General features: G+C 37.2%; 1 protein-coding gene across 1 annotated transcript in view; it reads left to right on the top strand.

Moving 5' to 3' along the window:
* The window catches only part of LOC6563724 (protein timeless homolog), a 70263-nt gene that overhangs the window by 20637 nt on the left and 34245 nt on the right, over positions 1–15381 (top strand). The window contains 3 exon segments of the mRNA XM_032737160.2: positions 930–1063; positions 1126–1206; positions 6439–6539. Of these exon segments, the coding sequence (XP_032593051.1) occupies positions 930–1063; positions 1126–1206; positions 6439–6539 (316 nt within the window).

Raw genomic sequence — 15381 nt, forward strand, 5'->3', positions numbered from 1 at the left:
TCTTGTGGAAGTGGGGTGGCGCGATTGGGTGTGTGCACCAAGACCATTTAAATATCATTAGTATGTCTTTCAAATTTTGTAACTCAATCTCAATATTTCGGATTTTTGATTTTTCTACAAGTCTTAGGTGGGGGAATTACTATGAATATAGGCTTTCACGATTTTTGTGGGTGGATACAACGTCCCTAAGAAATTTTTTTTAAAAATCTTAGGATGCGTTTTCTAGTGGCTGGTGCTTTTCTTGTGTCTTCGTTGCTTATTAAAATTATATTTCAGCTTTTATAAGAAAAATAACGGAACTAATGAATTTCGCAGTTTTGATTTTTATCGATTTGCGATTATCCATTTTATCGATCTAGCCACCCAATAGACAGTGTATAAAAGGGAACTTTTCACAGCAATAAAATCAAGCTATGTACGAATAAATGAAAGCAAAATATATAAATAATTCTTAATAGTTGGGTCTATGCAACGCGTATAGTATTTACACTATAAAATATAAATATAAATATATATTGATACATTTTTTTAATATGCTAAATTAATATTGAAAATATGTCAATGGCCTTGCTATCAATAGATTCACGGACAGTTAAAATATGCATTGCGAATAAAAAATTAAAAACCAACTGAATTTGTACATTTTATTGTCATTTCAATCGCTTTAAAATATTCCACTTCCGACAATTGTGCTCTTATTAATTCATTTAAAAAAAAGTATTTTAAAGTTTTGTGTGTTGTGGCAGCTGTTATTCGGCTTTTGTTTTGAATATTGCTTGTTATTATTATTGTAGTCATGTACCCTGAGTACATGAATTTTTGATCAGACCGAAATTTTCATGTAAATTAAATGAGAATAACTATCCGAAAATGCTACACACGTAAATATAATTTTTATTTTAAACCAAATCAATTTCTTCATTTAAAAGGAGGAACTTTCCAGAAAATGGGCTGAAATGGCATCGGAGGTCAGTCTGCTACTTGCCACAGATCTGGAGTTACCGGAGCATGAAAGACCCTTGCCATTTGATGCTGCCTTGGAAAAGTCCATTGAGGATCAACGGTATGTACTTTCTTTTCATAAATGTCTTTTTTAAATATACTTAAACAATATTGTGCTTGCAGCGAGGACTGCATGATGCGCTTAAATAAATTGCTGCGCAGCGGTAAACTGGAGCAGGCGATTGTCCTGCTGCGCTCTGCCAGGTGAGTGACCATGCGTGCTGGGGCCATGTCCTTTTCGCCACATTAAAATTGAGCAACAACTTGCAGCTGCAATCTTTTTGAACATTTCCCTTTTAATAACTTGACATTGACTGTTGGCCATTCTTTGACTACTTTTTGTGCCTGCCACTGTGCACAGGAACAAAAGAAATTCGCATAATAAATTAACTCAGGTGAGCGAAAATAAAAATGGCGAAGAGCACGAAGCAATATTCTTTATCCTTGCTCCTTGCTGTATTTTTCTTTTCGTTTTTCCCTGACTTCTTTTTATACCCTATAGCCATTAAAATGTAATAAAAAATTATATAATGAAGTTGCAAATTTATATATAAAACATAAAGATTTGCTTGTAAGCATCAAAATCGGAGTCCATCTATCTTTTCCTGTCTGTCTGTTAAATAACCGGCTTTACATCGAATATAAGATATTAGCCAAGTTTAAGATTGATACAAATCGATTACCGATAGAAATCAAAGCAATAATCCTTAAAAATCTAGAACTATATTTGTATATTTATATTGACAGCAGCAATATTAATAAAAACAATTTTAAAAATATGGAATTGCACACATAAATAAATATTTAAATACAGGGTAGCTGCAAGTCAATTTCTTTTGAGTAAAACATTTTTCACGCCTTTTTCTTTTTGTGTATGCGGGAATTTCATATTTTTTTCAGCGATTTTCATTGCACAGAATGTCCTTGGCTGTGGAGCAGCTCTGGTGCTGCTGTCCTTAAATTAAATAGTTTTTATTTATTGTTAAGGCAGCGCACGCCCGCATAGCACTGTTGGCCAGGTGTCCTGTGGTAACTACAGATAATGGTTGTGTGCGGAATTCAGTGTCCTTCTGCTGCTGTTGCTGCTGCGGCTTCTGCTTCTGCTACTGCTACTGCCGCTCATTATGTGCGACGATGGCAACGCAATCAGCTCAGTCACTGGCTTTAGTGCCTTCTGATTCGACTTGGGCATATGGTGTACGGGTCAGAGCTGAATGCGAGGCGGTAGTGAGCCTTTCCATTTAATTGCCAACTCAATTATGTAAAGCTCCATGTTTATTGTTTGTGCTGGAAAATGACGTGAAAATAAATCATTCATTTATCGTGCTGGCGCGTCAACATTTTAAGAACGCCCCCAACAGATGTGAGAAGCTGTCGACTTTATCGTTGTCAAGGCGCTTCCTGTCAGCAGCAGCAGATACAGCAGTAATCGAAATGTAGCTTAAATATTTTCAAGTCATTAATTTATCAACATCATTAAAATATACTACCTGCAGAGACGCGTTGTGTGTCAAAGGAATCGCCCAATTATGTATAGCCTTACCATTGTATATATTACACTATATATATTAATTTTAAGTTGCAAATCGCAGATGTGACTTTGCATAACTTTTCCTTATTCTCTCTGTGTGTGCGACATTATATAATGAAAGATGCTTTTGGCGACTACTTTACATGGAGTATACGCAATGTTTGCCATTTGCGCAGCCATATTTAAATTTATGTGCATTTTAATTGTTGAGCAACGAAATTGTTGCATTAAAATGTATGAAGGGGCAGTTGTTGTTCCTGTTGCTGCTGTTGCTGCTACAGCTTCTACTGCAGTGGCAGCTTAAAAAGGTCTAGACGCTTTTTGTGCTAATAAATTAAAATGCGATATGCATAGACCCTGAAAATACTGTTGCACCCACTCGCAGCCACTTCATCTGCCTTTTGTCTGCAACTTTTTTGTGCCCCGTTCTGGGCGGTTTTGGGCTTTGTGGTGTTTTGCTATAAATGTTTTTTTGTGTGTGTTGCTGCCGCTGCCTTCGAGTAACATTTTTGGGTAAACAAAATATTGAAAATAGACTAGAGTTGGGCACTCTCACACACACCACAAATGCACATGCGAATGCTCTGCATACATATGTGTCTGGCCTGGCATGTAAGTGCTTGCCTGCCAGCAATTGCCCTAAGATCCAATGAGTATGTGTGTGTGTGTGTGTGTGTGTAAGTCTATCCAGCATTTTAGTATACTACTTGCCAAGTCATACTATTATGTGTGTGTATGATGTTTTGTTGGTTGTGTCTTTTGCGTTTTCCATTTTAATAACAAAATGAAAAGGAAAAAAAATGTATAAACTGAAAACGTTTTGGTTTTTGTTTCGCTCGCCGCCGGGCTTAATGGCAGCGCCAAGCGCACAGAAATGTCAGCTTGAAAAAGTTTTAAGTGAAGTAAATGCGCCAAATGTTTATTCAAACTTCATTTAAGCTGCAACTTTCAGTTGGCCAACCCACCCACCCCCCACGCCACCAACTCAGCAACCCACCACCCCACCATCATTCGCCCAGTTGCCTTTTAACAGAGCTCATGTTCACCAGCGACTGTTCGGCATTCTTGTTTTTGCTATCTCGACGCTTATTTAGCACTGTTGCAATGTTGGCAGTCACTGCCCTGCATTTAAAGCTCTTAATCCAGCCCGTGGAGCACATTTAAGCAATTTGTCAAACGTAGCTAAAGAAATCAAATGCACATAATAGTTTTACACTTATATTTCGCCTTTAAAGTGCAAAGCGTACTTAAAATAATATTTTTTATTACCTTTTCCTTAGCACCTTTCATCAGTGCTGGCTTTAACAAGTTTTTGTTCAAAGAAAAATACCGTTTTCTCTTTTTTTTCACCGGCAAAGATGACATCGCTTAGCTTGAAAGGTAGTCAAGCGGATTTAGTACTTTATTCTCTCTTTTTTTTTTTCTCAGAATTTATAGAATATCTACGTAATTCCGCAATTGATATTTACATTTAACTATTCTTTTAACTCTTTATATGAAAATAAATAAATGTTTTTCGCATTTTTGAAGTCTTGGCTTGGAAAGTATTATCCAGGGCAATAGTTGTTGTTAATTTTAGTTTCAGCTGTTAGTGTCTCATCCATTTTTATTCTTACTTAGATCTTAAAGAAAAAACAATAATAATATACCACTTACCCCAAAAATACCGCCTATTTATCAATTTAACACTAATCATAATGTAACAGTTACAGTCATCCTTCAAAATCACTTCTAAAGAACACGTCATTTATGCTATAATGTCATAATTGAAAATATTTAGCTACTTGGACGTACATACATATTTTAATATGGAATATAGTATAAAAAATCATTACACATTATGAACAAACTTTATCACATAAATAAATATACTGTATATGGGTCTCATATTCAGCTGACTTTGCTTAATACATTCTTGAAACTAGCAGCAATTCTATTTTATTTTTTTCTCAGTCAAGTGTATGATTAATTAAAGAGGGTATCTCTGAATGAGGAACTCTCGGTAGAACGCCGCATTTTTGGTTAGCTGTTAATCGTGTGCGTGAAATCCGTGGTCACATATTTTTGCCGTACGGTCACTTTCATTATATTTTGTCCACACAGACTATGTTCGTTAGACTTTTGCGGCCTTTGTTTGTTCGGCATTAAAATGGCGAGCAGTTGCACATATTATTTGTCTGGTGTATTATAAACCAACATTTTGTGCTAGTCCCCATTGCAGATAAACCACTAATTAAGCGCTCAAAAGCGCACAACTTGGCCATAAAATACATATGTTCAAGCATTGTTTTTGTACACTTTTGGACACGCCAGCAGCCTAGTTAGCAGTTGCAGTTGCAGTGCAATAATGAGTTAGTCTGGCAACAGCTAATAAGTTGTTACCAAAATAGGATGCAATAACGAAATGTGGCCAAATATAGCGAAATGTGGCATGCAAAAATATAGTTGGCTGCACTGAAAGGTGTCGCCTTTGCTGTCTCTATGTATTTGCTGTGTGTGTGTCTGCGTGAGTGTGTGTTTGTTTTTCCTGGGTGGCAGGTGTCATGTGTGTCAATTTATTGGCGCTTGACAGCGGTAAGCATAAGTTGCACTATCGCCCACAAACACACAACGGCAACTAAACGAAATGGCCCAAAGCTCCCAACTCGCTGCCTGGTTGCAACAGATATCTGGAAAGAGCGGCAACTTGCATTGCCAAGAATCTGTTGCCAGTCGATAAATGTGAATTTCTCTTTCCCTCCCCGGCTCACTCTCTTTCTCTCTCTCTCTCTCTGTCTCTCGTGCTTCGACTCTCTATTTGTATGCGAGTTGCATATTAAGCTGCTTTCAAATATTAAATTAACAACGCCAGCAACAGCAATGGTTGAAAACACTGCAACTGGTGCATGTGCAACACACAGACGAGCAGGCTGGCAGGCAAGGATTATTTGTGCCCCGTATGAAAAATAAAACCCCAAGTGCAACAACAAAACACGTGAGCAGTTTCTCTTCTGCAGTGTGTGCGTTGTGTAACACGAGGAATTTGAACGCAATTTAAAACGCATCAATTTCATTTTGTGAAAGCTAAAAGCTCCGCTTGTTGCATGTCCTGCGTACGTATTGTGCAACATGACGTTGCTGCTGTTGTTGACATTATTTTCGTAGCTGCTGCCGACTTGACGCTTTTGCAGCAATGGTTGCTTGATCTATAGGCCATGGCTAAATGTTCAAGCTTAAATTAAATTTTGGCTAATATTCAATTTGTATCTGCAAATTTAAATTGAGTTATGTAGCCAGTATGACGTGCTGCCCGTTAAACTCTGCCAGCATCCAACTACTTTCCTGCCTGACGCGTATACATAAATACGTATTTTAAAAACAGCCAAATCGATTTACCATGCTATTTACGTAGTTGTGGTTGGTCGTCAAAGGGGCTTGTTTTAACTGACAAAAGCCATAATAATATAATTGTATATGAACCGGATTATATTTTGTTCTTCGTGGAAAAATGCTATCTTAATCACATGTCTAATATTTATATCATAGGGCATTCATGGGAACTATCGGTCAAAAATGCAGTTAATTATCAGTTTTCGTTTAACAATGATTAGCAATGCGTTGTTGTCTGATTCTTCTATCAATATTATTGAATGTTGCCTGTACAATTTCCGATAAGGGACAACATTTCATACATTCAACATTTATCAAAAGAAACAATCAAATTTATATGTAAGCATCCCATAGATATCTTTTTACACTCAAGTTGCTTGCAAGCAATGTCGACTAGTATTTGACAAATTTTGATAAAGTTCAAGCAAGAATATGACACGAGAGTTTATGTAATGAAAACTATTAAAGCTTTCGCACATCGAAGATAAGTACATTCCATTCACTTAATACTTAAGTTGAACTTTATCATTTCGCAGGGAAGTTTGGCCAGAGGAGGATGTTTTTGGCTCGTATACCGCTGCACCAGAAGATGAATGGCTGCTGTTGCGTGAGATTTTCATGCACAACATTACAACAGGTAAGTGCTGATGCTGCTTGTTAATTATTGTCTATTGTTATGCATTATGAAGCGACAACCTCGCCGTCGTGGTATGATCGTTCTTTTAATTAAAAATTAAAATCTGCCACTGTCATTTATCTTGCAGTGCTTCTCTCAAGCCCGCAGTCCCAATTTACCCATTTATCAGCTGGATTCTAGCTAATTTCAGCGCTCTATTTTGCATTTCTCTACTCTATAAATTTGTTTGGCTGAAATAAGCCAAATTATAGCGCAACTTTCAGCGATGGTGTTTTACGCGCTCTCTCTCTCTCTCCATTTTCTCTCTCTCTCTGACATACTCTCCATCTATCTCCTCTCTTTCTCGCTTCTGTCTGTGTCTGTATCCTTGTTGCACTGCGCCTGGTGCTGTCTAAGTTATTTCACTGTTTCCTTTTGGCTTTTTGCCTTTTGGCTGTCCTGCGCTTAACAAATTATCCAGCTGAAATTCTTGCGCTTCATTAAAAGTAAAAAATGGTAGTACAGGACGACTGGCCAACCTACTGTTGCCCCAGCTACCTCGGCACCCTGCCCCTTCCCTGACTCTGTAATTCAGTAGTCAAAAGCGGATGACTTTGCTCTCTGCCAAATGAAAATATATTAAACGCGTAATTGTTTTTTTTTTTGTTTTGTGTCCTTTTTTTTTTTTTTTTAATTTTCTGTTCTGCGAAGTGCATTGGGTTGTAAAATTTGTTGTTTGCGTTGTCGCTTCATTCGATTCGAAAATTCTAGGAAAATTTCACAATTTACTGTCCATTTGCTCAAAGCCCTAGCAAAATATAATGCTTGGCTTACGAGGCACACGCTTACATGACTTTTCAATTTTCACTCGGTTATCTCTTGTTTTTATTCGCATCCCAAAAATGCACATGTATAAAACATACATAAATATATATATAACTATATATATTATATATATACTCGGTACGACTTATTGCTGTCAATTCATTTTGCTGCTGTGCACGTGTATTCTGTGCAGCCCACCTTGTGCAACATTTTAACCTAAAAGTTTTTGACAAGCGTTTTCAAACATGGCTCGCAGTTTTCCATGAAATACGAGCATATAGCTATCATACACGGATGTAAGTAATATATTGCACAAAAGACGTTGCCGACGGTAAAGTTTTTTATAACTTTGATACTTTTTGCAGATTATCAACATTCTTGGGTTTTTCGAGGGTAATTTACAATACGGAAAATGACTTTTTTAGATCACTGAATGAATGAATGAAGTTTTGCTTTTTATGATTTAATTAACAGCTCTAACTTTTACAAAAACATAAATTAATTAAAATGATTCGTATGTAATTAAATTTTCGTTTTATTTGCATTGCTTGGCTGCTCATATTATTCATATTGGATATTTTGTTTATTTTTTGGTATTCTGTTAGTTTTTATACAAACTTTCGATATCTATGTGGATTTTCATGAAATTTAATACGTCTCACTCAGTTGAATTTTTTAATTAAATTTTCTTTCTGTCGATATTCAGGGATTTAAATAAAATTTATTTGTATTAAACTTAAATGCAAATCAATTTTGTGTATAGATATAGACATTAAACTTTCGACTCTTTTAAAGTATTTAATGCATATTTCAAAAAGTGAGTGCACCCTTTATCACTTAGATTGTTGCTGTCTGTGTCCTCAAGCGCTTAAAACAGTGTCCTCTGCGTTTCTGCGTGCAAATGAAAGAGAACACGTTTGGCTCAAAGCGATTGAATCCTTTTGTGTCTGCGTTATTGTTTTAAGCTTTCAGCTCGTTAAGCCCCGGGCAAAAACCGCGCCCCATTCTAACAATGGGTGACCATGGGATTTGCTGGGCAGCTTAACGCCCACAGGGCCAGCCAGTAGATTGATGGTCAGTTGACAGTATTCCGGCTATAACAATGTGCAATATACACGTGTCATAAAAAGTGAAAAAATCAAACAACAAAGCATGAGAGATCAGCTTGACTATGAGATGCTCTGTATTTCATACACACACACACAGTTATTTACAAACATACTAATATATGTAAATAATTAGAGAATAAAATGTGTTGAAACTAATTCTACACAAAAATACAAATTCACAATCAACTGAAATTACATAATACATTTTTAATTTGTATAGAATATGTATTTTATTTTTGTTAATTGATGTTTATGTTGCGTTTGAAATGACCCTAAATTGACTCCCATCTCAATTTTAATACTCTTATGCTATTATGCTCGAGGGTATTATGTTAATACGAATATTAAATGCTGATGCTAATGTCGAGTCCTGGGACCCATGCGTCGTCGGTCCCCAAAGTGTCCTTTGATCAGTCTGCGTACGTTGTAGTCAGCTTTTGTCCTGCTCGGGATTTTATTAATTACCGGCGACCACAAGCTGCATGTTGCAAGTGCATGTCGCGCGGTTTTCGTTTAATTAATATTTTTTTATTTGGTATTTATTTTTGTTTCATGTTTTAGTGCGTGTTTATTCGCATTATTTTATTTATTTGAATTGTATAGGTCGACAGACAAGCCCAAAACTGAATTGACATTTTAAATAATTTATTGAGTGCGCCAATTGTGGTTTTGCATATTGTTTCACTTTTAATTTTCATTTCAATTGAATTCGTTGTCAATTGCGTGTGCGTATGTGGGCTATTTGGGGCTGCAGCGAATACGCTTAGTTAAATCTTAATCAAGTCGCCTTACTGATTTCGATTTGTGGCACGCATAATAAATGACGATGAACCCCGTCCACTTCCTGGAGTCAAATCAGCAGCCAGACTCGCCCAAAAATAACACAAAAATCCACTCAAGTGGTAAAGCAAAAAAAAAAGAAGTGCAGAGTGTTAACGGAGACAGTGCTGGTTAGAGTATGTGTATATGTGTATATAAATATATGGGTTTGTTTCAAGCCAAGTTCTTAACTGATTTCCCAGCGCAAGCAAGTCGGTCGCTCGTTGTTGTCCTGCCAGCCAGTAAGCCCGGCTGCCAGCGTCGTGTTTTCCCCTCTTCCAGTTGTTTGTCTCGCATAAAAATACAAAGTTTATGTTATGAACACAAATAAAAACAAAAGCATACTCAACAAAACTCGCCAAGAATAACAGAAAGTGCGCGTTTGTTGTTGGTTGAAAAAGAGCCAAATAAAATACAATAAAAAGAAATAAAATATCCACAAAACACAGTCGTACAACACACACTCGCTCAGTACATTTGCAACTTGCCAGTGCTTCAACGGCTGCCACAACCACAGCCACCGCCACAGTCAAAGCCACTTACTCTCATGTGTCTGTGTGTGGAGTTGTATTCAAGGACCTCCTTTGCTGAGTCCAGCAAGTATACTTACTCAATTAGGTGACACGAACTGGCGCTGGCTTGTCACTGATTTGCCTTTCACTGTGGCTTTGCCGTTTGCCAGTTTTATATCTCTCCTTTGCTCCTTAATAGCTTCAATTTGTTTATCATCATTGGGTTAGGTATCTTTGCGTCTGGTTGCTAGTTCAACTTGTGCTGTTTCAATTAATGCGCTAATTCTTTTCCATAACTTGATTAGGTGGACGTCAAATTGAATTGATGTCATTTGTTTTGATTATATTTTATTTAAATCGTTATTTATTTCGTTAATATTTTGAATCATAGCTGAATTAAATTTTATTGTAGTGTTTTTTATTATGTCTAAATTAATTTTATTCTATAACTGAAAGTTTCTATATTCTGTACTCACTGCAAATGCAATGCTGCTGAACATTTTATTTTTTTGAATCTTTATGGTGTAGAAAAAGCTGAAAATGTATTTTCAAGCCTCTCACCTGAGGGCTGCTCAACAAACACCTTTCTCCAGAGACTGGCCACAGCTGGCGGCGGTTACATGCCAAACAACATTGAAGAAGAAAAAAAAACAGAACATGTGAAATTTAAAGTTTAAATTGAAAAACAAAACTTGCAGCGCTTTCGTATTCCCAATGTCGTCTTTCGTGTGGGCGGTGTTTAAATAAAATTTGTCAATGTGGTGCCTGGGTTTTCGGGCTGGTAGAATAAGGGGGTTGTGGAGGCAGTGTCGAATTTTACCTCTAGTAAACATAAAACGATGCACACTTTGGGGACGCAGCCCCGCAACTGGGCGACAATAAAAAGCAAGCAAAATGTGGAGCATGGGGCAAAAGTCATAACGAGTGCAAAACCATGAAATGAAATCGTTACCGCCCCAACCCCTTACTACCACACTCTGGCCAACCCAAACGCGTGTATTTTTTTCCGTTCCATTCTCTTGCTCTGTACGCAAATGTAGCAAAAAAGAAACTGCTGTGTATAAAATGCGAATTCGTTTTTTCTCTTGTGTGTTTGTGTGTGTGGAACACTGCTCTTCACATTTGACATTTACTTTTATGTATGTATGTAAGCATGTGTTTGTGTGTGTGTGTGTGTCACACGCCTGGCTGCTCTGCTGGCCCATGCATTTATGCTGCAGAGAAATTAAGCAATGTGTCCCAATGGAACACTACGTTGCGTATACGTAATGCGTCGTTGCTTTTGGCTTCGCTGCCAGCGCTGCATTAAATATGAATGCAATTTAAAGTTGAGTGTATGTGTGCTGCTTTTTTATTCCACATCAGTATCTGCCCAGGCCCAAACAGCCGCAAAAATTGTTTGCATATGTATATATATATATATAAAAAAAGTAAAGAATTACGTAAGTTTGACTTTTGCTCTACCTCCACAATGTTTTTTCGTTTGACTGACGCTAATGGAGCGCCATTTGCCTGGTATGTAACGTGGCTATGGAATCAATTAGACAAAGTTTTTTAACAACTCTGCGCACACACAGACATTGGTGCACTCATGCATAAAAATGTATACATATATGTAAACGTATAGTGCAAGTATTTTAAATTTGCTCTTTAGAGCGTTCGCGCAACAAATTGCGTAAAAATGAACAGTTCAATAATGCCCCCCTTAAGCGTCTACCCCCTCTACAGATGCAACTTAATTTAAAATGCCACATTCCTCATGCCAATTCCACAGCACAATGCTCAATTAAGGCTGCTGAGTCGGCGACTTTAATATATGTTTTTTTCAATATTTTTAAAGTGGAATGCTTTTAAGGTTCTTATTTGTTTAATAAATATCAATGACTTTAACTTTTTCTTCCCCAATTTCCTGCTTCAGCTCGTGTCAAAAAAAGACGACGATGACATCATAATAATATTACCCCAAGCCCTTAGCTGTCATATGCTCGACAGCAACGAATTTCGTTATGCTTATTGGTATTATATGTTTTTTGTTCTTTTTTTTTATCATTAACCTTTTTATTGGCAACAGTTGTTGGCCTCCATCGGCCCGTAAGCGTATGCGAGTTTTAATGTGACTGAAACCTGCGTCCGTCTTGCTGCAATATTGAATATTTCATCTCTGACCCAACACCGGAATTGATATATACCCCATGCCTGGTAGCTCTGAGCGCCGCCCAACGACTATTGTTGGTCCCCAGAACAAGAAAGCAAAGAAAATAACAAAAGAGCCGCCAAAAGGGCGAAGAGAAAAACAAAAACCAATTGACTTTCATTTTGTCGGCAATTTTCATAGCGTCGTTTGTGTAGCGCAGCGGTTTACACACACACACCCACACCCACACCCACACCCACACCTACACACACACACCAACAAACACACATCCGTGCGCGTTTCCTGTTGCTGGACGCAATCATCTGATTGCAGTTCAATGTGAAATAATTGGATTTGAAATAAAAATGTTCACTGTTTTGTTTTGGCCGTGTTTCTATGTGACCCCTAACCAACAAGCTTGTCATGTTCTCTTGTGTGCTTGAGTGTGTGTATATATATGTGTGTGTGTGTGTGTGTATGTGTGTGTGTGTTTGTGAGTGACTGTGTTATTGGCATAATTTAGTTTTGCTTTTATGCATGTCGTCGTGCTTAACTGTCACATGCGTCACTAATTTAACGTTTATTTTTATTGGCCATGTGCATTTGACCAGATCTTCATTATTAACGTAAATTGGTGATTATTTCCTGTTTTTCCTGAATCCTTGAAGTAGTCAAGATGTTTACTTGTACTTTAGATTGTCCATGTGAGATTATCCGACTGCAATATATCCATTAATAGTAGATTATGTTCATGTTTGTTGTTTAAAAAAAAACCATAGTATTTCAAACTTATATTTGAATTTGCCCTGTTTAAAAAATATATATCTTATGATTTTTTTTATAATTAAATAATATTCAGTTTTTATTTTGGATTTCTCTTTCGACTGCCATTAAAATGCTCACTTTGAGAAGTTCTCTTATAGAATTGTCGCCTTCTCTACAGTTGTTCATGTATTGTTTGCTATTTATACTTATCAACTATGTCCATAGTACATATAATATTTAGTTTATTAAACTTTTATTGATTTGATTTGATCTAACAACGACTGGGTGGCACAATCTTGGCCGCACTAGTGTTGGCAAACGCTTTAATTTCGAAGAGCTAAATACTACACAATAATGTTTATAATTAGGTTCAGTAAACTACTTATTTACAAATACACACATAAATCAATTTTCGGTTTTGGCAAATGCTTTTGTATCTACTCGTGTATTTCAAAATTGTTGTTAGCCTTCAACTGTATAACTGGCCGCTTCTAATGGGGGGGCGTTGCATTTGTTTAAACTGAATAAATATTCAAACTTTGTAAATAGAATTGTTTGTTTAATATTTTATTTACTCTGCTCTATGGTAGAATGCGCTCTTGTTTTTTTTTTATTTTTTAAATATATATTTTTTGTATACTATATAGATTGTTCGTATATATATTTGTTTTTGTTTTCTGATTTTTTTTTTACTTTTTTTTTTTTTCCTGGCTACAAACTATGCATCAAATATTTGGCAATTAGTTTTTGTTATTTACTTGTTGTCGCTTGATTTTATTTTTGTGGCTTGTAAAATGCGCAAAATTAAATGAAAATATTTGCGCTGTGTCTTATTGTTTTTGTGTTCGTTTCTTAACGTTTATTAAGCACTGAATATTTTAAATATTTTGTTTTTTTTTGTATGTACAGCACAATTAAGTTTAATTATTGTTGTTTTCTGTTTTTTTTCTTTTTTTTGTTCTTGCTCGATTGAGGATTGTTTTACATTGTTGGCCATGTTCAATTATGTGCTAGCTATTTACGAGCCAGCATCCGAATGGCCAAATGGCCGTTGGCCAAGCAAAAAGCAACTTATTTTCACATTACTTGCCAAATCGCCCCACATTTATGGGCACCAAAATGTCGGCCAGAATAAAGGCCATTTAGCAGGCAAATAATTACGCTGGACTCAACAAAACTTTATTAACTGCGCCAGCAACTGGCCGAAAATTCCAGACTCTGTTTGGAATGCGACCCAAAAGTGTCAAATATCGAATTAACTCATTGCAGTCGTTGGCCAGCATACACTGAACTAAAAAGTTACTAAATCTTGGCCAGCTGCGCATGTCATAAGCAAGAAAACCTTCATTAAATTTGACAATGCCTGCTCCCACACTCTATTGTGTGTGCATGGCTCATTGTAGTCCAGTTTTTCTGCTTTGCTGGCAGAAAAGTGTGTGTGTGTGTGTGTGTGTGTGTGTGTGTGTGTGTTTGTGTGTAGAAAAAGGCTGCCATTCCCACTTCTCCAATGCTCGAGAAAGGCAGCCTGACACTTGCCCACTTGGAACTTCCTTAATTAAGATTTTGTGCGTCCATGACGTCCATATCTTGCCCCCATGCCACTCTCTTCTGACCCGAAATTCGGGCTGTAGATTGTTGGTCAGCATTACTTTAATTGTTGTTAGCCCGCTTTGCTCGAGCATTTCGCTTTTGTGGCCAAAAATAAATCCTTCTGAATTGCTTAAGAAGAAACGCATGAACGCCTCTTTGTCCCCTTCCGCCCGACTTCTCCGCCTTCTCACTCCTTCTGGTCTTATCTATCTTCCTGTTGCTGTCGTTGGTTTTGGCCGTTGTGTTGTATTCCAATTACAAAGCCACAAAAAGTTGAAAAACTGTGCAATGACTGCGGCTTTGGGTTCTTACGGTTGTTGCCGCTTTCCTTCTTAGTTGCTCGCTGCTCCTGCTGCTCACTAGATTGTTGCACAACTTTTTATCGTGTCTTAATGTAATTGTTGTGTTGTGTTGTGTTGTGTTCTGTTGCGTTGTGTTCTGTACTACTGCCTCGCTTGCTTGCCACCTCCCCGCCCATTTCATTGCCACACACTTTGCTACCCTCGTGAAGTTGTTGCGTTTCTTGTAATTTGATTTGCTGGCACATTATTTTGATGTCGGCCTTAGCAGCTTTTCTTGCTGTCAGAGTGAGATAGAGGGGGGTGGGGTGTAAGTGAGTAAGATCTCAGACATTGCCATTTTTCACATATCTACAAAATAGTTTTACAACATTTCACATTTGCCGTTGCGAATTAGTTGTCTGCCCATTTGGCTGGATTTACACCATATGTCCTGCTCTGGTCAATTTAGAAATTGAGGTTAAGTGGGTACGCTGGGGGAGGGGGGAATGTTCGTTTTTTTTTTTTTGTGTTCGACAAGTGCCAAATAACGACAAATGGGTCGCAACAGGAGGGGTGGCTAGCTGCTGAGGGGTGTCGATACCAGACAACAAAAGCGGGGAATAAGAACAGAATACATCTTGAAGTATTTCTGCAAGTGCGTTGCAATTTTAATTAGATTGCAGGCAGCTGTGTAAAGTGGGTTAAAACCAGCTAGAGCAATTGACTTTAAAAGTCTATTAACAACGAGCAAAGAGTTGTTCGAAAAAGGGAAAATCTAACAAGAGTTTTTGTTTCAAGTGGAAAGTGAATTCAATTTACAGTTCTGCT

This window comes from Drosophila grimshawi, unplaced genomic scaffold (genome assembly GCF_018153295.1).
Source record: "Drosophila grimshawi isolate 15287-2541.00 unplaced genomic scaffold, ASM1815329v1 contig_311, whole genome shotgun sequence".
In the NCBI taxonomy this organism is placed as follows: Eukaryota; Metazoa; Arthropoda; class Insecta; order Diptera; family Drosophilidae; genus Drosophila; species Drosophila grimshawi.